Source organism: Thermobia domestica, chromosome 6 (assembly GCF_964235325.1).
Source record: "Thermobia domestica chromosome 6, izTheDome1.hap1.1, whole genome shotgun sequence".
Classification (NCBI taxonomy): domain Eukaryota; kingdom Metazoa; phylum Arthropoda; class Insecta; order Zygentoma; family Lepismatidae; genus Thermobia; species Thermobia domestica.
Window position 1 is genome coordinate 268549989 of NC_137459.1, and position 26782 is coordinate 268576770.

At 34.5% G+C, this 26782-nt stretch overlaps 1 protein-coding gene across 1 annotated transcript in view; it reads right to left on the minus strand.

The window, feature by feature from the left end:
- LOC145687543 (cell adhesion molecule Dscam2-like) overlaps positions 1–21031 on the minus strand; it is a 1184503-nt gene extending 1163472 nt beyond the window's left edge. The window contains exons 1-2 of the mRNA XM_081761007.1: positions 20962–21031; positions 20001–20321 (exon numbers count right to left, since the gene is read on the minus strand). Of these exons, the coding sequence (XP_081617133.1) occupies positions 20001–20321; positions 20962–21031 (391 nt within the window). The remainder of the gene's footprint in view (positions 1–20000; positions 20322–20961) is intronic.
- Between the last annotated feature and the right edge of the window lie 5751 nt (positions 21032–26782).

The window sequence follows — 26782 nt, forward strand, 5'->3', positions numbered from 1 at the left end:
AGTGTGTTTTGCCATGCCATATATATTGTACTTTTCATTAAAAACATTATGTTGTAATTATCCGAAAAGCTCTGTTACAATTGACCCGGGCACGGGGACGTTTGTAACAAGACAGATGCTGTCATAAAATGCATCGTAAGTTTCTATATTAGAAATTGTCATGCATGAAAAAAAAAATAATAATGATAAAGCAATAAAGCTTCACTTAAGACACTGCATAATTTTCAGACCTATTGGATCATAAACATATGAGAAAAGAATTAAAATGTAAAATTTGTTAGAATTGTCCCCGGTCTCCCCTACTATTTATCCTGATATCAAGATTCGTACCACATTCTCCGTAAATTGAAGCAAGCGTTTCAATAGTTATCACGCACATTGTTCCGTGACATGTGGAGAGGGAAATTGGGAAGAATTCGCAAAAATATCTCCCAAAATGGCTCTACTGTGAAGTTGTGCGTCCTTGGCACCGGAGCCGGTAGGAGTCAGTGTGCGAATTAAATGACATTTTAAGAAGGATAAAGTGCACATCCTATAAATTTAACATGGGGAAGTTCAAAACTTATGGGAAACCTCCAATTTCTCAGAGGGGGATTTCCCCCTCATCCTGCCTGGTAAGTCTCACACTGGTAGGAGTACACAATTAAAATATACCTTGCAAAATACAATGAGGAATATGGATAGGAGAGGACACATTATTACACAGTATGAACGGAATAGGGAACAAAAGGGTATGGGTGAGGGTGTTGGTGAACTACGTGGGTTTATCCCAATGCAACCGTACTACAGTTACTGTTTAAAACAATTGCTTCGTTGTACAGAGAATGTGGTACAAATCTTGATATCAGGATAAATAATACATTATATATATATATATATATATATATATATATATATATATATATATATATATATATATATATATATATATATATATATATATATATTACGTTCTCTTTATAGGGAGGTCATAGGTTCGGTTTTGTATGTACAGAGTGTATTGATATACAACTTTTCCCCTTATAACTGTTCGTCTATCGAAACAAAACTCGGTGCACTCATTTTTTATCCCCTATAGTATTTTTCGAGATACATTTGGATTGTGTGCTTTCTCCCCTCGACCACTCCCGAGGACAGGGGCCAAAGTTGATGGGAGGGATCTCTGGAGGGAATTTTCTCGACATTATCCGAGTTCTTCCTGCTCAAGTACGTTATGGACCTCAACGCATAGCACCTTTGGAAGCCCGTTTCATGCTGAAGAGAATGAGATATAAACCATGACTTTCCAATCAACAGTGTTGATACAATAACTATTTCACTCCGAATCTACAATTTCCTTTGTACTAACAGGGTTAATAGGTCCTAGGGATTTACTTCGTTGTCTATGGTGCCTATCTTTTTGTACATGAATGTATCTTTGTTAGGTTTATCAAATGGACTAGGTTTGATTCGGATCTCCGAATGGTACATTTATGTTCGTTCGAATCCGTGTGAGTATTGGCACCAAATTTCAACTTCCTAGATTCAACGAGTTCGGAGATCTAATAAAAAGCGTTTGATCTATGTTCCTTTTAACGGTCACAACTGTTTTATTAACAACCTATATTTAATGTAGAACATTTTATGATACTATATTCAAAAGCTTCGGACAATTTGAAAATGGCGAGAAAAAAATACAAGTATTCCTATAGTCTATTGGGGTCGAATTTCGCAACATCCCAAAACGCCGTCTTATCCACAGCTTAGGTTTGAAGGAAAATATTTAAATTCCCACAAAATCCCCAGCCCCAAAAAATAAATGCGTTCTGCTTGACGACAAGAAAAAATTCGAAGCCGAATTTATTGTCCTTAATGCTCGAATTTAGATCCACTCTATCTTATCCATAACTTAAGTTTTAAGGAGTTCATTTACACAAAATTCAGAATTCATACATCCAGAAATCCGGAGATGATGTGGGAAGGAATAAAACTGTCAAGCCCATCTCCATTTGTGGGTCGATTTGTTCAAGACAATGCATTATCCAGAATCTAGGTGCAATATTATTATTATTGCTGTTATATAATTTTATACGTACAAAGCTCTGAAGATTTAGTTATCGGTGATAAAAGGTCAAACTTGCATGTCAGATTTCGCAAAACCCCATTTTGTTTATGGAGTTGGCCTTAAGAAGATCCCATTTTTTAACATTTTAAGTTTCTAAAATCTGATTCAGAAATTTTGGAGCTCTACTGAATTATATGAAAAGGGTCGATACATTTTCCTTTTCAAGGTACAACTTCGTAAATCGTATCTTATCCAGAATCTAGAGTTTAACAAGAACATATTACAACATTTAAATTCCTACACCTGAATGTTTTAGAGATCAGATCAATGGCGAACAAATGTTCAAGTCTTTCTTTATCCCCTACGGGTCAAATTTTACGAAATTATGTTTTATTTACAGCTCATGGTTCAATGAAATCATTTTTAAAGTTCCAATAGTTAATGATTTGAAAAAGTGTTAAGTTTCACTTACCCCTTTTAGGGATCAAATTTCCTAAAATTTCGTCTTATTCACTGTTTGGGTTTTAAAGAGAACATATATTCAAAATTTGAAGTTGATACATCCAAAGGTTTGGAGATCTGATGAGTGACAGGGAAAGGTTTATGAACACGTATTCCTATTGCGGGACGAATTTTGCAAAACAACGTCTCATCCACTGCTTACAGCTTCTGGAAACAATTTTCTATATTTTTTACGACCAAAACTTTCAAAAATATACTTTATTAACGGCGAGTAAAAGTTTTTCGTTTCAGTATCCTTATTAAAAGTTGAATTTAGCAAATCACGTCTTATTCACAATATGCAGTTTAAAGACAACATATGCACAAAATATAAAGCTTCTTGGAGAGCTGGTGAATGGCAAGTAAACGTTCAAGCTCTTCTTCCCCTTTTGCACGTCGGGCCGATAAACAATATCCACAACCTGTACTTTAGGGACAACACATACATAAATAAAATTAACGCTCAACAGTTACCAAAATATAGCCAATAGCGATAACGCTTGAAAACACATTCCCCCCCTTCGAAATCGAATCTTGCAAATCCGTGCGGCATTTACAAGCTAGTTTCTAAATACAACATTTGCGTATAAACAAATCCAGTGCATGCGACCAACAGTTTCAGAAATTTCATGATTGACGAGGAAAGGATGAAACATCAGTTTCTTCCTTGTGGACCAAAATTCACAAAGGTCAATCTACTGATTGAAAACAATCCCAGAACATTGTGTTTCTTAGTATAATATTATATTTCAATTGGCATTAAATGTAGAAATAGAAAAGGAAAGGCAGGTAATATATTTAGAGAAAAAAAGTATTTTAATTTGCCCTATCATGTATGTATTATTTTCTGTTAAGATATACGTTGAAACTTTCTCAGTTTCTTTATGCACCAAACTGAAGAAAATAAAATTTCCCTAATGAGATCTAAAGTGACCTAAAAGAAGCGATATACAAAGTTACAACCCCTTTTATGGTGTTGTACACTGAAAATTACAAGAGTACTTTCTTACATAGTTTCATTCTTCCCCTAGCTACTTTTGTTATTTTCCACTCTATAAAATAAGAAACCAAAATTGGCAACATACCCACCGCTTAGTTTTATTATAACTTAATGCAAACAGCTGCTGCAATGAAGAAGCCATTTGCATATTTTTTGTTCTTCTTCTGTTTCTACTGTCGAACTTTTGTGTTTGTACGCAGATTTCTTGATTTAAATTTCACCAAGATGTTAGTCGACCATATTATGTAATGGAAGCAGTATTGAGATATTTTCTTTTTTGTATAGAACAATGCGAGGTACTTTTTTCTTTGTAAAATATTATATTACTTTAAACAAGACGAAGCTAACTTCCAGAACTTGCAGTAGGAATGCCAAATCATTGCATGGTTTGAAATAACAATAGAAAATAGTATCATTGAATTTAAGCTTACTCTGTTTTGTTTAATGTAATTCAAAGATCTGTTGTAATCAAGGCCGGATTTTGCGTGGGTGAAAAGGTGCACGTGCACCCCCATTTCGTTGTAACTAACTAACTAACTCTATGGCCTATGGAACCCGGAGGTTCAGTGCCGCGTTCACAAAAGCTCTCCACTGACTTCTATCCTTAGCTAATTGCATCCAGTTTCTACTTTGTATTCCTATCTCTACGAGATCCATCTTAATATTGTCCTCCCATCTGCGCCTAGGTCTTCCTAATGGTCGTTTTTCTATGGGTCTACCAGTCAAGACTTTGAAAGTGTTTCTACTTTCTTCCATTCTAGCTACATGACCTGCCCACCTAAGCCTCCTAGACTTGACGACCCTAACAATGTTGGGTAAACCGTATAAACTATGTAGTTCCTCGTTATGAAGCTTCCGCCATTCCCCATTCTCGTTCCTCTTGGGTCCGAATATTCTTCTCAGGATCCTGTTCTCAAATACTTTCAGTCTATGTTCTCTCCTCAGAGTAAGCGACCATGTTTCACAACCATACAGAACAACAGGCATGATTATCGTTTTATATATTTTAAGCTTCAAATTCCTCGACATAATTCGCGACGACAAGAGATTTTGAACCGAATAGTAACTCGAATTCCCTGCTTTCAGTCGACATTTAATTTCTTCGTGAATATGATTTTCATCTGTTAATATTGATCGTTGTAAATAAACATTATTTAAAACGAGAAGCTGGCAGTGAAAATAGCACCTTCCCTAACTTTCTGCCATCATGTTTCTGCTTGGGGGTTAAAAGAAAGCAGAGCTTTGCAAAAGCAATAGTTTAAGTTAAGTTTTTGAAGACTGAAGGAAAAAATATTCACCAAGCAAAATAATATAACATTTGTCAAGTAGGGAAGAAACTAGAAGCCAGGAGGAGAGGACAGTTTTGTTCTGCATTCCACTTGCGATCCACTTTAAAACACTTTCCTCCGTTCAATGCATCAGTATTGTCAGGTATAAAGAATATTGCCACATGTCACTTTGAAGAGCTTCAGTATGATTAGTTATCTTGGTAGTTATTGGCGCACCCCCCCTCAGACAATCCTGGATCCGGCCCTAGCTGTAACTAATCACTATTACAACATTAACGACTCTGAAATTATAAGATGATTTGATAAAGCATTTAACTGGTACATATAAAATAATCTAAATTTAAATATTAACGAATGTAAATGATGCGTAGTAGAAACAAATTCAATTAATGCTACACGTTAGATAGCACTCTATTAAATAAATAAGAGATCGTTAAACATGTTAGTGCTATATTTGATAGTCGTTACACATTTGTAATACACATTTCTTTCATAGTATATATATAAAATATAAATTTGGGTTGGATTCTAAGAGTTAGTCAAGACTTAAGAAAAATTGAACCTCTCAAAATACGTTATTTAAGGTTGAATCTGGAATATGCTTCAAAAATATGAAATCCGGGGTACATCAAATGTACTACAACATCGAAGGCATGCAATCCATTTTTCTCTTTCAATCAGACTCAGAACTATTTCAAATGTGATTCAGCTTCCCAACTAAACGCTAATTATTATTTGCCATCCTTTGAAAGGAGATTTATTCATTATGTGTTTTCATATAAAGTATTACACAATATAATTCACAGTATTGCCTTGTTAGCAAATATAGCTTTTAGGGCATCATTTCTAAACACGCTAGATCGAAATGACGTTTTCTTTATATATATATATATATATATATATATATATATATATATATATATATATATATATATATATATAATAAAGCTAAACTATCTCACCACTACCACTACTACTAATAATAATGATGATAACATTTGCTTAAATTCTGTTTTATTTATGAGGTAGATGTAAATGAAATAACAAGATAGTAACAGCAAAACAAAGGGATGTACAGAAGGGAAGATATTTTTTTTTTGATGAAAGCAGGAAAGAGAAAAAATGAACATCCAACCCTGCTCAGAAGGTACACTCATGTCCATAATTATTGTCGCATTTCTATAAATATGTTGTTGTAGGGATATAATTTGATAACGAATTCGCCCGACATTTCTTATAATGTTAGTATGTGTATAATCAGCAAAGACATACATGTGGCAAATTTCATGTCAAAAGAGCAGTAAATAAGAACAACAAAATGAAAATAAAACTTTATTGTCCATTTAACAACATTTTGTTTTACTCATTCTAATTTCCATATTTATAAATCTTTTCCTACGAAATTTACCACAAATATATATTTCACGATTGTACATATAGTATTAAAAGCACCCTGCAAAATCATTATCAAATTATATTCTTACAAGAAGACAGTTATAGACATGCGACAATCATTTTGGACATGAGTGTACATTCGCACGTGACGAATCAGCTTGTTTATTGTGCGATGTTTTGCCTTCAGGCAAACTGCTGGCGATCGACTGGATAGGAGTCAAGAAAGAAAGGAAGAAAGAAAAAGATATGCTTATTTCATGGAGATATGCTTATTTCTTGACTTTAAGTGTTTGAAAAACAAAACTGTTTTGAATATCCATTTTCTAATTTTCATAATAAGAATAAAGGGGAATGTTAAATCTCATATATTGGAAGAAAGAAAAAAAATACATTTCACACATATAACAAAATAAAATATTCTACTTAACTCCGTCTCGGCTTTGTGTGTTTGAAAATTGTTCAGAATGCTTTCCGTAATTCCAATAGAAAAATGAAGGAATAAAAAGAATTGTTAATTCCCATAGAAAAAGAAAAAAAATATAATTACAGTTATTAAACAAAAAGAACAAGATAAAATATTGAAGTATGTTTTGGCAATTCCAAATGCTTAGAACATTTTTTTTTTCTGCTCATGAACACTTCATATCATCATTGGTCTTGACGATATGAATAATATTGGTCTCGAACACACCACTTTTCAATAAACATAAAAATCTTATAATTTTAAACTTAATAGAGTGTTCAGAAATCATGATTATCTATCACCGCATTGATTTGAGGAGGCACGGAATCAATTATGACGAAAGAAGGCAGGAATGGGAAAGGAAGGAAGTGGATTGCAACTTGTATGTTAGGTGCCATCCCAGCATTTGCCTGGTATGAATGAGAAAAACCGAAGAAAAAACTCACTTAGAATGGCTGGACTGAAAAAGCTGTTACATGTTTTCGACCAAATGTCCCCGTATGCAGGTGAATGAAACATCTTATTTCTCAATACTTTCAAACAACAGTTTTGTTGGGTCGTTTTATATGAGATCTGATCCTTGATTATTTAATGGAAGATGAAGATTTCTGGGCCATTGCCCATCTGAATTTTTTTTTTTTCGTTTGGTATGGGCAGCATGATCTTCAAATACAAAGTCTCTCTTATTCCTGTTTTCTAAGGGTGTTAGTAGTAGGGGCCGGCGAATATTGAGCCGAGTCAGCAAAAGTTTTAGTGACGTTATAGGTCAAAGGTCAATGGCCTTGGCCCCAGTTCAATGATCGAGGGGTACTTAGGATCACCCCTCCTAGAACTTGGAAGGAGTACCTTCTCACACCCCTAAATTTTGGCAAGGGTACATAGGACTACTACCCTTAAATTTTGGAAATTGCCAAATCTAAAAATTTGGTATGGTAGCCTAGGACCATGGTATGTACCTCTATTAGTATTGAGGGTCTATTTTGTTCCCTATCCTGGGTAAAAATATTGCCAAAAACTCAAATTTCGTTTTTTTTACCTAATTTGTCCACTTTGATGAGGTTTAATTACCTTATATAGTTATATGGGTGTATACAGGTGTCCACTCCCTTTCATGACACGGGTATATTGATGCACCCCTTTAAATTTTTGGGAGGGGTACATTGACCCACACCTTACATTTTGGAAATTCTCCAATTTAAGCATTTGATATTATAGCATAGGCCTAAATATAAAATACTATAAATTTGGATGGTCCACCTCGTTCCCTTTCATGGGTAAAAAACTGTCAAAATATAAACGTAAGACATACGTTTTACCACGTGTTTGGTTTGACCTAAGTTATCCCCTTTTATGTCGTCCTATTACCTTATATGATTATATGTGTATGTATAAGGGTCATTTATCTTACTTAAGAAATAGGTGTATTAGTGCACCCTTCTTAAAATTTGGAAGGGGTACATTGACCCACCACTTAAATTTTGGAATTTGTTTAATTAGAAGTTCGGTATCACATCATAGGACCCCAATATGTATTAATATAAATTTGGGTGATCCATCACGTTCTCTTTCATGCGTAAAAAATGCTAAAAAAAATCAATTTCGGAGATTATTGACCCCCTTTGTTGCGCTTTTATTACTTTATATGAATGTATGAATGTGTTCAGGGGTCTATTTTCTTTTATAAGGCATGAGCACATCGATGCTTTCATCTTAAAATTTCGTAGAGGTACATCGGATCACCCTTAAAATTAGGAAATTGCCCAATTTGGTATAACAATATATGTTCTTAATGTATACCATTATAAATCTCGTTCCTTTTCATGGGTAAAAATTACCAGAAAATAGTATGACCACTTGTTCGATTATTGACTCAATTTATACCCTTTGATAAGGATTTAGCACATGATATGGGTGCGTACATAGGTTTATTAACTTTATATTTTTATGTTCTCTTTTAAATTTTGTTGGAGTACATATAACCATTCCTTAAATTTGAAATTTATCAAATAACAAAATTCGGTAAACGTTTTCTAGGATCCATTGTAAATGTCGGTGTCCCTCTTACGGCCAAGTATTCAAATTTTAAAGATTATTGACCTATTTTATCTTTTTTGATACGGCTTTATTATTGAATGAGTACAGGATTTATTACTTTTTTCATAAGACACAGGTGTATTTGTGTGCCAATCTTAAATTTTGGGAAGGATACATTTCTTATTGTTAAATCTATATTTGATAATTGTTCTTAGAATTGGCTGGTAGCTCATTCGTTGGGTAAATCATTGTCAAATAGTAGTATGGTCACGTGATCAGTTATTGACCTATGATGGGATTAGGAATCCAGGACATTGGTACATTAATACGTTCCTCTTAAACTTTGTAGGATAATTTGAGAATTGTCAAAATGAAATTACGTCATTGTTTTTTATTATTCCCGCCTATGAGCCAAATATATACGTAAGCAATACGATGTACCACGTGATTGACCTTGATGATGTAATCGAAATTTGTGGAAGTTATCAAATAACACATTTCTAGACAACCGTTGGTTCTGCTAAGGTAAACAATTGACCTAATTGAGACCTAACTACAAGATAAAATGATATGGTTAATTCTAAGATTTACGTATATCGAGAGATGTACGTAGGACCATTATTTAAATTTGGGAATTGTGATAAACAAAATTTTAGCATGAGACGAGAAATTTGAAACAATACTTTGAACTTTAGTCACAGCTCATAGTCTAAGAGCATTGTTGGTGGTTGATTTTACCTTGAGCCTTAGAAATCTGATAACTAACCTTATTGAATCTTATGACTCATAGAGGAAAGGCAATACATGCTACAACACTCTGAAATTTAGTCACAATATGATGTAATCTAATCACTAGCGAAGTTATTGTTGATGCAATTTGATTGCCTGATCACTATATTTCATGCAATCTGATTGGTTGATAAATGTTTCGTGCAATCTGATTGGTAGCTGACTTCAAATCTTTGTGATTGGTTGATCACTTTATTTCACGCAATTTGATTGGTTGATGTTTTTCAAATTTTTGCTGCATTCAGTTTTAAGTTTTATTTAACATTTATCGGTTACTGTTTAAAAATCTTCGTTTGGACATTTTCTTTCAACATTTTGCACTCACTGATAAATATAATCAAAACCGTTTATTTGTTAATCGAATAGTTAAAAAGAGGATAACGTTTGACGGTTAACCGTGAAACGTAAAATTTTTAAGTCTGAAAAATTTGTTTAAAAAAATTAGATTGAAAAGTTTTGTTTGATGTTAAAAATCTTTTTGACATTTTTGTTCCAAAAATGTGTTTTAAAAGTTTTCTTGACATTTTGTTTGATTTTTTTTCGTTTCCAAATTTTTATTTTTTGTCAAAATTTTGTTTGTATTTTTTGTTTGAAATTTTGTTTGGAAAATTTTGGTTTGATTTTTTTTAAGTTTGTGCACTCACTAGTAAAGAACTGTTTCGTAACTGTTTAGAACAAACACATCTGGCAACATTGTTTGTTATGATACAATAGTACACGTCAGAATATGTTAATGCAATGTCATCACGTTTGCTTCATCATTCGAGTTAGTATTCTTCATAACGTCATCATGGCTACTTGTATGCAGTTCCTAAACTCGCGTGATGTGATGAAATCATTTACCAAGATTACTGATTTACAACAGAATGTTCCTTATAAAATCTTAGCTACCCAAATGATCTCTACAAATTTGGGATTAAGAATCGTAGTAAAGCTTGAAAATGACAAGGATATTATTTTACCAGCAAGATATTTACCCATGGAAGCGTCAAATCAAGAAAAACTATTACGTTTCTTGAACACTGGATCTGAATCTTTATGATATAAAAGACTCATTGGACGGAGTCATCAATTTGAATTTACTACACAGCCTGATCTGTGAATTTGGTTTTGTCAGCATGATGTCAGCAATCGTGATGAAATCGTGAATTAAAACGTGAACATGTTCCTTTCCAATGACATCAGCAATAGCTGTATGAAATCATGAATGCAAACGTCAGCAAATTCCCTGTCAGCCCGTGATATCATTCAAAAAAGTACGTTTCAGCAGGAAAAAAATGTTTATTCTAACGATAAATAATTCCTCTTCGCAAGTTATTATCCAATAAATATATTAAAACAAAACATATCATGGTTGGTAGCAGCGCTACAGCATTTAAACCTGTGATTCGATTGGGCAAAGCAGAACAATTTGGTGTACAACTGATCTGTGAAGAATTGCAGATATTAGGTACATGAATCGGTCAAATGAATGATTATTTTCATGATGAGCTAAATGTGACCATAGTCAAATCATTAGGCTCAAATCATAAAGTGGTGCTGCGTACAGTCCTCGAGAAGAAGATGGTGCTGTTACGTAAAACGAGTACCTTGCATGAAACCCGCAACATGGTGTATCTAACACAATCAGAATGGAACAAATTCATCAATTTATTCCATTGTGTAAATTATGTAGTGGAAGTGTGCAACAAAACAAGTATATTCTTGAAAAATTACTATTTTGAAAAATGTGTTATGCATATTGTTCAACGTATGTACAAATGATGTGATGGTTGTCAATAACGTTCGTGGGTGCATACCTGTATTGATAAACAGTTTATTTCTCATCAAATGGACATTGAGTTTCCACCAATTGACATTGCAGTAGACCTAAAAAGACTCAGTTGGAATTAAAATTATACGCTAAAGACAAACTAGTGCAAGAAGTTCAAAATACGTTGTATCGACAATATCCAGATTCTATATTTGGTAAGGATTTAGGTGATTAACCTTTGCAGTGCAATAAAATGACAAATTTCAATGATTTTTTTTTCATTTCAAGTACAACCCCATGTTCTGACGTGTACTATTGCATCATGATAAACAATGTTGCCAGATGTTTTTGATCTAAACAGTTACGAAACGGTTCGTTACTAATGAGTGCACAAACTCAAAAAAAAAACATCCAAAATTTTCCAAACAAATTTTCAAACAAAAAGTTTCAAACAAAAAATACAAACAAAAATTTGAAACAGAGAAAAATTCAAACAAAAAATATACAAAATCTTGAAAAATAAACAAGAACTTCAAACAAAAATTTTCAAACTAAAAATTTGGAAACAAAAAATCAAACAAAATTTTGAAACAAAAAATGTTAAAAATTTCAAACAAAGAACAATTCAAACAAATTTATTTAAACTAAAATTTTTGAAAACAAAATTTTCAAACTTAAATTTTTACGTTTCACGGTTAACCGTCAAACTTTATCCTGTTTTTAACTATTCGATTAACAAATAAACGGTTTTGGTCATATTTATCAGTGAGTGCAAAATGAACGAAAATGTTCAAACTAAGATTTTTAAACAGCAACCGATAAATGTTAAATAAAACTTAAAACTGAATACAGCAAAAATTTGAAAAACATCAACCAATCAAATTGCGTGAAATAAAGTGATCAACCAATCACAAAGATTTGAAGTCAGCTACCAATCAGATTGCACGAAACATTTATCAACCAATCAGATTGCATGAAATATAGTGATCAGGCAATCAAATTGCATCAACAATAACTTCGCTAGTGATTAGATTACATCATATTGTGACTAAATTTCAGAGTGTTGTAGCATGTATTGCCTTTCGTCTATGAGTCATAAGATTCAATAAGGTTAGTTATCAGATTCCTAAAGCTCAAGGTAAAATCAACCACTAACAATGCTCTTAGACTATGAGCTGTGACTAAAGTTCAAAGTATTGTTTCAAATTTCGCGTCTCATGCTAAAATTTTGTTTATCACAATTCCCAAATTTAAATAATGGTCCTACGTACATCTTTCGATATACGTAAATCTTAGAATTGACCATATCATTTTATCTTGTAGTTAGGTCTCAATTAGGTCAATTGTTTACCTTAGCATAACCAACGGTTGTCTAGAAATGTGTTATTTGATAACTTCCACAAATTTCGAAAAGGAAATGAATCCGTGTAAATTTACCTCATCAAGATCAATCACGTGGTACATCGTATTGCTTACGTTTATATTTGGCTCATAGGCAGGAATAATAAAAAAGAATGACGTAATTTCATTTTGACAATTCTCAAATTATCCTACAAAGTTTAAGTGGAACGTATTAATGTACCAATGTCCTGGATTCCTAATCCCATCATAGGTCAATAACTGATCATTTGACCATACTACTATTTGACAATGATTTACCCAACGAATGAGCTACCAGCCAATTCTAAGAACAATTATCAAATATAGATTTAACAATAAGAAATGTATCCTTTCCAAAATTTAAGATTGGCACACAAATACACCTGAGTCTTATGAAAAAGTAATAAATCCTATACTCATTCAATAATAAAGCCGTATCAAAAAAGATAAAATAGGTCAATAATCTTTAAAATTTGAATACTTGGCCGTAAGAGGGACACCGACATTTACAATGGGTCCTAGAAAACGTTTACCGAATTTTGTTATTTGATAAATCTCAAATTTAAGGAATGGTTATATGTACTCCAACAAAATTTAAAAGAGAACATAAAAATATAAAATTAATAAACCTATGTACGCACCCATATCATGTGCTAAATCCTTATCAAAGGGTATAAATTGAGTCAATAATCGAACAAGTGGTCATACTATTTTCTGGTAATTTTTACCCATGAAAGGGAACGAAATTTATAATGGTATACATTAAGAACATATATTGTTATACCAAAATTGGGAAATTTCCTAACTTTAAGGGTGATCCAATGTACCTCTACCATATTTTAAGATGAAAGCATCGATGTGCTCATGCCTTATAAAAGAAAATAGACCCCTGGACACATTTATATATTCATATAAGGTAATAAAAGCGCAACAAAGGGGTCAATAATCTCCGAAACTGATTTTTTTTTAGCATTTTTTTTTTGCCCATGAAAGAGAACGTGATGAATCACCCAAATTTATAGTAATACATATTGGGGTCATATGCTGTGATACCGAATTTCTAAATTAAACAAATTCCAAAACTTAAGGTGTGATTCAATCTACCCCCCAGATTTTAAGAAGGGTGCACTAATACACCTATGTCTTATGTAAGGTAACTGAGCCTTATACATACACATATAATCATATAAGGTAATAGTGCGACATAAAAGGGGTAACTTAGGTCAAAACCAAACACGTGGTAAAACGTATGTCTTACGTTTATATTTTGACAATTTTTTACCCATGAAAGGGAACAAGGTGGACCAACTAAATTAATAGTGATACCTATTAGGTTCCAGTACTATTATACAAAATGCTTATATTGAACAATTTCCAAAATTGAAGGGATGAGTCAATGTGCCCCTCCTAAAATTTAAACTGATGCACCATTGCACCTATATTTTATGATAGAGAATGGAGCCCTGTACATGACCATATAACCATATAAGGTGAAAGGACCTCATCAAAGAGGATAAATTGAGTGAATAAGCAAACACGCGGTTGTACTAAAACTTGGCAATTTTTATCCATGAAAGGAACGAGATGGGCCACCGAAATTTATCATGATACATATTAAAGTCCTGTACTATAATACCAAATGCTGAAATTAGACTATTTCCAAAATGTAAGGTGTCGGTCAATGTACCCCTCCTAAAATTTAAAGAGGTGTCCTAATGTACCTATTTTTTATGATAGGGAATGGACCCCTATACATGACCATATAACCATATAAGGAAAAAGGGCCTCATCAAAGGGAATCAATTGGGTCAAAACGAAACACGTGGTACAACATATTGCTTATGTTTATAATTTGGTAATTTTTACCCGTGAAAGTGAACAAGGTGGACCATCCAAATTTATCATTATACGTATTTAGGTTGTGTACTATAATACCAAATACTTAAATTGGAGAATTTCCTAAATGTAAGGTGTGTGTCAATTTACCTCTGCCAAAAATTTAAAGGGATGCATTAATATACCATGTCTTATGAAAGAGAATAAACCCCTATGTACGCCCATATAACCATATGAGGTAATAGGACCTCATCAGAGGGAATAAAATGGACCAAAAACCAAACACGTGGTACAACGTATTGCTTACGTTTATATTTTGGCAATGTTGTACCCCTAAAAGGGAACGAGGTGGACCATCCAAATTTATAGTAAACTATATTAGAGTCCTATACTAGAATACCAAATTTTTAAATTGGTCAATTTCCAAATTTAAAGGGTGGGCCAATGTACCTTTCCAATAATTTACAGGGGTGCATCAATATACCCACGCCTTATGAAAGGGAATGAACCCCTGTATACGCCCATATAACTATATAAGGTAATTAAACCTCATCAAAGTGGATAAATTAGGTCGAAAAACCCATAAATTTGAGCTTTTGGCATTTTTTAACCCAGGATAGGGAACGAAATAAACCCTCAATAGTAATAGAGGTACATACCATGGTCCCAAGCTACCATACCAAATTTTTAGATTTGGCAATTTCCAAAATTTAAGGGTAGTAGTCCTATGTACCCCTGCCAAAATTTAGGGGTGAGCCAAGGTACACCTGCCAAAATCTAGAAGGGGTGATCCTAAGTACCCCTAGATCATTGACTCTGGGCCAAGCCTGTTGACATTTTACCTATCACGTCACTAAAATTTTCCCTGACGGCTCAATATACGCCGGCCCCTACTACTGTCTTCTTGCTGTTACCTAAGGTTTTTTTTTTTTTTACTACTTCCTTCAAGACTAAGCACGATTCTTCCTTAACCTACTAATCTCACTTATAAAGAATTTGTGATCCAAACTTCCGCTTAACAAGGAGAAATAATGAAATCTGCTTATTTAAGCACTTGGAACAGTATTGAGGGAAATTTCACGGGCAGCAATTACGCAATACATGATTAGGATATCTAAAACACAACCTATACGATAGTAGAGATGTAGAAGTATATGATCTTTTAATTGAAATGCATGACGAGTAAACGAAAAGATATAATAGTGAAGACTGATACACACGCTATTTACTCATGTGTGTGTTACTGTGTACAGAAAATAGTGTTGCTTAGGAAACGACACAAGACGACATCGTCCTATAGAAATAATTAAACCTCTTTGAAAACGAAATTGAATTTCCATGATACTTCACGAGACGAGAGAGACCACCTTCGTGAACAACACTAGCAAAAATCACGAAGTTTACGTCGTTGTTGATAATGGTATGTATGTGTTTTGTATATAAATAACACTCACAACTATACTGATGTAATCGCAGTTCTCATTCTTGATATTTGAGCATTTGAGGTTAAGAAATACACCTTATAGTTTGTCGTGAGAGATCATGTGTTTAGATTCTAAAAACCAAGATAGTTAAACAAAAATGTACTGTTTCTGGATGTAACTGGGTAACATTTACTGTTGTCTGGGTTTAACAAACGGTTCTGCGAACTGAAAATATTTTAACAACCGGTTCTAGCGAACCGTCTGAATAGCACAACTGCACCGTGAGGAATTCCCTCGTATTAGTTAGAGAGCTCATCTTCGGCACGGGAAGCCCGGTATCCATTTCTGGTGGGAACTTATGTGGTTCAGATTCCACGTTAAGATATAGGTCGACTTCTTAAATCGCCTCGGCGCTCAACTGAATACTAAACTCCAAATTAATCCACCACCCAACCAACCGACGTAGGAATCGGGATTACCTTTTCTTCATAATTAGAGTATTGTGGCCCAATGATACAACGCTCACTTTTGGTTTCAAGGTCATAGGCTTGATTCCAGGCTATACTATGTGTTGGACAGCATTGTGTCCATTTGTTTATAAGCATTCTTTATTGCCTTCCACTTCATTCCTCAGTTCCTTTCATTAATCATTTCGTTTACTCATCATCTATTTCTTTTAGCCTCCAGGACATAATCGTGAATCGTGCGATGTTAAAATTCCCATTTAATTTCATAATATTAGACCAATAATGCAGTTTTGAATTTCTGAAATCACTTTTCATTGTTCACTCCTCAATTACCTGTGAGTAGATGATGAGTACTTAGATATCTGAATTAATTATAATGGGTAATTATAATTAACAATCTGGCACTTGTAGGGATGGGCACGAGCGAATTCGAGCTAGTTTTCATTGAAACTCGACTCGACTCGAAACATACATCTTTGAGCTTGACTCGAGAACTCGGCTCGAAAAAAATCCTCCAACTCGACTCGAAACTGGACTCGAATTTGACTCGAGTTTCGAGTCGAGTCGAGCCAAAACCAGCCAAATGCTGTGTGTAGTTTGAAGTACTTTCTTCAAGAACCCTACATAGACAATATGATTACTATCAATGATACTACTATAACATTATTATTATTATTATTATTATTATTATTATTATTATTATTATAACAACAGCACTGTGTATAAACATGAAAGATAGGTGGTTTGTATCTAAATACTAAAAACTAGTTGACTGTTGACCTCGGTAGTCGTGAAGTCTAGGAGGCAAGGACATCGTTCACGAGGTTCTGGGTTTGAGTTCCGGAGAAGCAAGTATCTGGCCTAGAAACAAAAATCGTTAAAAGTTAGAAGGCGCCGGCCACACATGTTCAAAACTGCTTGGTCCGGGTTTAGGGTTCTCAACGACTCGAGCGGCTCGGCTCACAGCTCATTCCCTATCAAGCCGAGATAACAGTTCACCCACCCAAACAGACACGAGCCGAAACAAACCGAGCTGAAAACTCATCCCAACCGAGCCGGCTCGAGACGATGGCTCACCTAAGCCGAGTCGGTGCCTCATTTCAACCAAGCCGGTTCGAGCTGTTCGCTCAGTTGAACACAGCTGAACCAGTTAACATCCCTACACGGGAAAGGCTTCTGCTTCGACTCAAAACTTTCGCCGTGCAGGTCTCGGCCTTGGTGGTAAGGAATACAGTATATACTTAAGTTAGTTCTCACGACATTTGAGACTGTCTCGTTATAAAAATCCCTTGTTAATCGAGATGAAAAAATGAAATGAAAATGAAATTTTTGAGTTTTACGTCCCACGATTATGCCGGTAAGGCTAAAGAAGACGGTGATAATGAGAGATGAATGAAATGGTGGAATGAAGAAAGTGGAAGGAAACGGAATAACCCCGAGAAAACCCACGCACACGGTGTTTGTCCACCACAAACTTCACTTGGCGGGAGCATTGTTTTAACCCGGGACCCCAAACACCAGAGGTGAATGCTCTACCATTGATTAATCGAGATGAGTCGAGATGCGAGCAGTATCTTACCTCGTGAACAACACTAAAAGTATTCCACATTACTGCTTACATATCTCATAGGTTTCGCTTTCCAGTCTAATCAGGCAATGATTTCAAAACGAGTAAAAACGAGCTAAACCAGCTAGCCATTCTTCAAACTCGACTCGACTCGAAACTCGACCTCGAAACAGTGACTCGAATCGGAACTCGACTCGAGAAAATTACCTTTGACTCTACTCGAAACTCGACTTGAATTCGTTTCGAGTTTCGAGTCGAATCGAGTTTTAGCTCGAATCTTGCCCATCTCTAGGCACTTGTAAACTAGTATGCATGAATTATTTGTTTTCCTCGGAAACAAATTCAAGTATTATTTTTATTCTCTGTCTAAAAGCACTAACCTTAGTATCGAAAAGAACATTGCTTTACAACAGACACTTGATTTGTTTGGGAATGCTGCTTCGAAACCTCACGTGAAAGCAGCAAGTCTCTCGGAGAAGTCACGAAACCTCACGTGAACAGGGTTGGGAATATTTTCTCCTTTTGCCGGCTGACTTAATTCTTTCATGGCTCTACGTTCTCGGTTAATCTCTCGTTCAACCTCACAAACTCTTTAGACGTTTAGCAAGCAATTTGGGCTACCCATACAATCAAGAGGCAGTGCATTTTCAAACAGGTCCGTATGAAAATACACCATGAAGAACACACAATAGTGAGTGATTTTTCTTTACGAGTTGGAATTAGAACAAGCTGCAGGAGAGTATGCATACCACATTTGGGCCATGATTGGCGAAACAACTCACATTCAATGTCAGTATGTTAAATTTCGTTCCAGTGACACAGTATTGCAATACGAGTACCTCGGGCCCTGATAAACATGATGTTCAGATGAGTTTCTCAGGAACGCCGTGGAAGCAGACTTTCAGAAATATGTTAGTGTCATTGCATAAGAGCTAGGCATACACCAGACCGCTGTCGTTCGCGGCTACTTGTAGTCAGTAAGGTAAAATAGACGAATTAACGAATTCCGCATGAGTTGACAGCGGCCAAAAATAATCGCCGTTTCGAGATGTGGAGTTCTGCAAGTGCGAAGAATAACCGGAAAGTTTCTTGCATCGGATTGTCTGTCTTACGTTGATCTGCTAAGACAACGTAAGCGGTGAGGACAGTTGTTGGATCGTGATCATCGTCCAGTATGATTTCCTATACCATTTCTTTACCTACAAAAGATGTTTTTGCTGGTATGATAATCTAGGGTAGCAGTCATAAATCGCGTGTTTCTCAGGCTTACTGAAACCATCACCTCACATATTTCAATCAACCCTAAACTTGTCTGCAAATACCCAGTAATGATCAACATACATTGTGTTCTCATGTTGCACTACAATGCCCACCTATATGTCGCAAAAATGGAGGTGTAAGTTCTCCATGATTGCGAGTTCGAGACCCTTGCTTACTCACCATATTTTCCCGGTACCCCTCTCACTGTCTGCTACTTCTTCTAACATCTCGACTACGTCATTGGAGGTAATTCATTTACTGATGATTGAGCGATACAACGTGCAGTTGAGGACTGTTCGCATCACAAACTTCAGAGTTCCTTCGCTACGGAATTCAATTTTTGGCCGAGCAGTGGCGAAATTGTGTGATCCCAGCCAGCAGCTATTTTGATTAACTAGGTATTGCAGTATCTTTATTTTTTTTAATGACGCACTTTAGATTGGCATTTCTTTCATGCCACTCTAATAATACTGGTCAATAAGTTTTCTGTTCTGTTGACCATATATTATAATTGAATTTACTTACTTAAAATATAATTTAGAACAAAGCGGTTTTTGTTTGTTTTACAATTGTTTTAGAATACATTGTTTTAGAATTGTTAATATAAATCTTTCCTAAACGGAAAATAAGATTTGTTTTACCAAAACATATTAAATGATTTATTCAGAAGATAAAACATATTATATGAGGCAGAAAAAAGAACATAGAAAAATTAGTAACAAACAAACAGAATATACATATATACCGTACGAATATAATTGTTTTCACATGCGAGAAAATTACTGTAGTTGTACTTACCGGCACGAAGTTTGACTTCTCTGCTGAGGACGCGACCTATTCCATTCGAGGCAACGCAGCGATATGATGTAGCATGTACATCGGGTCTATACGCTTCGGCGGAGAATGGAAGGAAAACGACACTACCGTTTTGCAGGACAAGACGAAGGCTTGGGACAGTTGATACCGGTGTCCCATCGGAATGTAGCCACTCCAATTGAGGTGGAGGGCTTCCGTGGGCCGCACAATCAAGTCTTGTTCCGGAACTGTTGGAGAAATCTACTCTTGGAGGAGGTTCCAAAACAAATATTGGTCCTTGGCCATCCAATAATGCCAAAACACCTGGAAAAATAGAAAAACGACTGTTGTTTACAACAATTAGGAAATCACGTTCTCAAAGTTGAATTTTAGACGCTTGTTTTCCTGCCAAGAATTAGTAGCAAACTAAAATGTGTGATGTATCAGTACTCTATGTATGAAATACAGCAATATTGTCAAGTGCAAATAATATTTGATCTCTCATTAATTTTCTAGGTAATGTCATTCTACGAAAAATGAACAAATTCATTCAAAATTACTATCTGAATAAATATGATGAGATGATTAATTTGCTTCCATTCTTTCCGAATTGTACTATTCGCCGTTCTTTGTTCGGCATCTACAGTATTTTCTGAAATTATAGTATAGGATATACTCACATTGATGTAAATGCTTGTTGTAAAAGCTTTTGTTTGCAAGTGTGCGTATAATCTATGATCAGTGTTTTCGATGATTTTTCTTCTGGTTAAATTCTAATCTATTTCCATATGGTTTCATTATTGTCTGATATTTACATTACTAAATAAAGACCAATACTCTGTAAGCGACTTTTGTTACAATAATGAATAGATGGCAGACAAAAAAATGATTTCATTTTCAGTTTAGTGTCCCGTTCAACAACGAGGCTATATGAGACGTGGAAATAAAGTTTAGCGTGGGATACGAATCGCATGAGCTTCCGCCAGAGTAGTAATTGCGGCACCTGAGGAAAATTTGGACTTTGAACCCGACATTTATGACGTCATAGGTCAAAGGTCAATGACCTTGGCCCGGAGTCAATGACCTAGGGGTACATAGGACCACCCCCTCTAAATTTTGGCAGGGATATCATGGCCCACCCCCTAAATTTTGGCAGGAGTACCCAGGACCACCTCCCTTAAATTTTGGAAATTGCCAAATCTAAAAATTTGGTATGGTAGCCTAGGACCATAGTATGTACCTCTATCAGTATTGGGTGTCAATGTCGTTCCCTTTCATGGGTAAAAAATTGCCAAAAATTCAAATTTCGGGGGTTTTTGACCCAATTTATCCCCTTGGATGAGGTATTATTACCCTATATAGTTATATGGGCGTATACAAGGGTCCATTACCTTTTATAACATATGGGTATATTAATGCACCCTTGAAAAATTTGGGAGGGGTAACTTGGCCCACCCCTTAAGTTTTGGAAATTGACCAATTTAAACATTGAGAATTATAGTACAGGACCCTAATATGTATCATGATAAATTTGGGTGGTCCCCCTCGTTCCCTTTTAGGGGTAAAAAATTGTCAAAATATAAACGTAAGCAATACGTTGTACCACGTGTTTGGTCTTTTGGTCCAATTTATCCTCTTGGATGAGGTTCTATTACCTTATATGGTTATATGGTTATGTATAGGGGTCTATTCCCTATCATAAGACATAGGTACATTTGTGCACTCTGGGAGGAGTACCATAGCCAATCACTTGAATTTTGGAAATTTTCCAATTTAAGCATTCGGTATTATAGTACATGACATCAATATGTATCATGATAAATTTGGGTGGTCCACCTTATTCCCTTTCATGGGTAAAAAAATTGCCAAAATATAAAGATAAGCAATATGTTGTATTATAGTACTGGACCCTAACATGTATTATTATGATAAATTTGAGTGGTTCGCCTCGTTCCCTTTTAGGGGTACGAAATTGCCAAATTTTAGTACAACCACGTGTTTGTTTTGGCTCAATTTATCCCCTTGGATGAGGTCCTATTACCTTATATGATTATATGGTTATGTATATTGGTCCATCCCCTATTATAAGATATGGGTATATTGATGCAACCTTTAAAAATTTGGGAGGGGTACCTTGTCCCACCTCTTTATTTTGGAAATTGCCCAATTTAAACATTTGGTATAATAGTATAAAACCCTAATATATATATATTACTATAAATTTAGATGATCCACCTCGTTCCGTTGTAGGGGTACGAAATTGCCAAATTTTAGTACAACCACGTGTTTTGTTTTTGACCTAATTTATTCCCTTGGATGAGGTCCTATTACCTTATATGATTATATGGTCATGTATAGGGGTCCATTTCCTATCATAAGACATAGGTACATTGATGCACCACGGGAGGGGTACCATAGCCAATCCCTTGAATTTTGGAAATTTTCCAATTTAAGCATTCGGTATTATAGTACATGACCTCAATATGTATCATGATAAATTTGGGTGGTCCACCTTATTCCCTTTCATGGGTAAAAAAATTGCCAAAATATAAAGATAAGCAATATGTTGTACCACGTGTTTGGTTTTTGGCCCAATTTTTCCCCTTTGATGAGGTTGTATTACCTTATATGGTTATATGGTCATGTATATACGTTCATTTCCTATCATAAGACATGGGTACATTGATGCACCCTTTAAAAATTTGGGAGGGGTATCTTGGCTCATCCACTCAGTTTTAGAAATTGTTTAATATAAGCATTTGGTATCTTCGTACAGGTCTTCAATATGTACCACTATAAATTTGGATGGTCCACCTCGTTCCCTTTCATGGGTAAAGAACTACCAACAATCAAATTTCGGAGGTTATTGACCCCTATTTAACACGTTATATGGTTTATTACCTTCATATGTTTATGTTCCCTTTTAATTTGGGAATTATCAAATAAAATTCGGTAAACGTTTTCTAGGACCCATTGGTATTCCTCTTATGGCCAAATATTCAAAATTTAAAGGTTATTGACCGGCTTTATTATTGAATAAGAACAGGATTTATTACTTTTTTCATAAGACACAGGTGTGTTTGTGTACCAATCTTAAATTTTGGGAGGGGTACATTTCTTATTGTCATATCAATAATTGGTAATTGTTCTTAGAATTGGGTGGTATCTCTTTCTTTGGGTAAATCATTGTCAAATATGAGTATGATCACGTTATCAGTTATTGACCTATGATGGGATTAGGAGTCCAGGACATTGGTACATTTAAATTTTCTAGGATAATTTGAGAATGCGACATTGGTTTTGAAACGAAAAAGTTTCAAACAAAAAATTTTCAAACAAAATTTTGCAACAAAAAATTAAAAATTTTCATTTTTTTTGTTTAAAATTTTTTGTTTCGATTTTTTTTCAAAATTTTGTTTGAAAATTTTTTCGTTTCAAAATTTTGTTTGAATTTTTCGTTTCCAATTTTTTTCATTTCAAAAAAATTGTTTCAAAGTTTGGTTTGACATTTTTAAAAGTTTGTGCACTTATTAGTAAAGAACCGGAACTGTTTAGAACTAAAACCTCTGGCAAGATTGTGGTGCAATAGTACACGTCAGAACATGATGTTGCAACGTCATCAGTTTTGCATCATATATAAGTATCGTTCGAGTTAGTATTCATGATAACATCATCATGGCTACTTGTCTGCAGTTTCTAAACACACGTGATGTGATGAAATCATTTACCAAGATTACTGATTTACAACAGAATGTGACGATGCCCATGTATGAAGGGTGATATGTTTATGTACTTTATTTACAACTCATGCATATCACAACCACAGCCAATGAACTGTATGATCAAACCCATATTGCCGATTCACCCAGATATCATGAAGGAACGAGAAATAAGACTTGACGAATATTCTAGATGTTACCCGCCTCAATTCTTATTTAAATGTACATGTGTTAATATGATAAACATAACATGCTTTGTTCATATGTTAATATACTGATATAATACTTAAATATTAGTACAATGAATTACTTATCTTAACATCTTTCTGCAGTAATCGTTGCTTGCTGCTAGCTAAACCACATGTTGCTTGCTAACCATCATACTTTGTCTTCGATTACACATAAACTGAGTAACACTCTAAAACACCGTTAAGAACATGTGAATCTTGTATATTAATGAACATGAGTGTTTCTCTAAAACCTATGAATAAATATGCTTTTCTGAAACTATTAATGAATATGCTTGCCTAGTTGCACTTCGCAGCACATTGTCGAATGCACAGACACAACTTGAATAGCACACTGAAGGCACTGTTGCCAGCCAATGCAAACACAACTCACTAAAACTCACCAGAAAAATCACTAAAAGAATCACAAAGAATTCACTAAAACCACTAAACTATATACAAAAAATGAAACTAATATGAATAAAAATAATGCACATATGCAAGCTTATCCAGAATGTACCTTATAGAATCTTAGCTAGCCAAAAAATCCCTACAAAGTTTGGATTAAGAATCGTAGTGAAGCTTGAATATGATAAGAATATAATTCTACCAGCAAGATATTTACCCATGGAAGCATCAAAACAAGAAGAACTGCTGCGTTTCTTAAATACTGGATCTGTATATTTATGTTACAAAGCATTCTTGGGTCGAAGTCATCAATTTGAATTTAGTACACAGCCAGATTCGTCAGCAATTGTGATTAAATCATGAATTCAAACGTCAGCACATACCTTTGACGTCAGACGTTGTTGTATGAATTTGGTTGGTCAGTATGACGTCAGTAACTGTGATGAAACCATGAATTCAAATGTCAGCATATTCCTTTCCAATGCCGTCAGCCGTAGTTCTATAAATCAACCAATACACTGTCATCCCACGAAATCATTTGAGCAAGTGCTTTTCAGGAGGAAAGATGTGTACTTCTAACGATAAAGAGTTCATCTTCGCAAGCTATTATCCAATAAATATATTTCAAACAAAACATGTGATGATTGGTATCAGTGCTAGAACATTTGAACCAGTAATTCGATTGGGCAAAGAAGAACAATTTGGTGCACAACTGACCTGTGAAGAATGGCAAATATTATGTTCACGAATCGACCAAATGAACGATTATTTTCATAATGAGCTAAATGTGACTTTAGTCAAATCATTAGGCTCAAATCATGAAGTGGTGATGCGTACAGTCCTCGAAGAGAAGATGGTGCTGTTACGTAAAAAGAGTACATTCCATGTCCCTCGCAATATGGTATATCTAACGCAAACGGAATGGAACAAATTCATCAACGTATTTCAGTGTGTTATACATGCAGTGGAAGTGTGCAACAAAACAAGTATATTCATGAAAAAGTACTATTTTGAAAAATGTGTTATGCATATTGTACAACATGTATCTAGATATTATGATGGTTGTCAACGTCGTTCGTGGGTGCATGCCTGTATTTATAAACAGTTTATTTGTGATCAAATGGACATTGAGTTTCCACCAATTGATATTGCAATAGACTTTAAAGACTTCAACAGGAAATAAAATTATATGCTAAAGACAAACTAGTGCAAGAAGTTCAAAATACATTGTATCGACAATATCCAGAACCACTATCTGGTATGGATGTATGTGGATCCATTTCAATGAATTGTGTTTTTTTCATTTCAAGTACAACCCCATGTTCTGACGTGTACTATTGCACCACAATGTTGCCAGATGTTTTAGTTCTAAACAGTTCCGGTTCTTTACTAATAAGTGCACAAACTTTTAAAAATGTCAAACCAAACTTTGAAACAAATTTTTTGAAACGAAAAAATTTGGAAACGAAAAATTCAAACAAAATTTTGAAACGAAAAAAAAATTTCAAACAAAATTTTGAAAAAAAAATCGAAACAAAAAATAAACAAAAAAATGGAAACGATAAATTTCAAAACAAAAAATTCGAACAAAAATTTTAAACAAAAAAAAATTTCAAACAAAATTTTGCAATTTAAAATTAAAAATTTTCAAACAAAAAAAAATTCAAACAAAAAATTTTGAAAGAAATTTCAAACAAAATTCTGAAACAAAAAAATTCAAACACAAATTTGAAACAAGAGTTTTCAAACAAAAACTTTCAAACAAAAAATTTTCAAACTAAAAAAAATTACGTTTCACGGTTAACCGTCAAACTTTATCCGGTTTTTAACTATTCGATTAACAAATAAACGGTTTTGATCATATTTATCAGTGAGTGCAAAATGTTGAACGAAACCTACATTTTTAAAAGTTAAACAAAACTTAAAACTGAATGCAGCAAAGTTTTGAAAATCAGCAACCAATCAGGTTGCACGAAAGATAGTGATCAGCCAATCCGATTGCACGAAAGATAGTCATCAACCAATCAAATTGCATCAACAATAACTTTGCCAGTGTTGTAGCATGTATTTCCTTAAGACTATGAGTCATAAGATTCAATAAGGTTAGCTATGTATCCCTGTACACTATCTCATCAAGGTCAATTACGTGGTACATCGTATTGCTTACGTTTATATTTGGCTGTAATAATCAGAACCAATGACGCATTCTCAAATTATCCTAGAAAGTTTAAATGTACCAATGTCCTGGACTTCTAATCCCATCATAGGTCAATAACTGATCACGTGATCATACTCATATTTGACAATGATTTACCCAAAGAAAGAGATACCACCCAATTCTAAGAACAATTACCAATTATTGATATGACAATAAGAAATGTACCCCTCCCAAAATTTAAGATTGGTACACAAACACACCTGTGTCTTATGA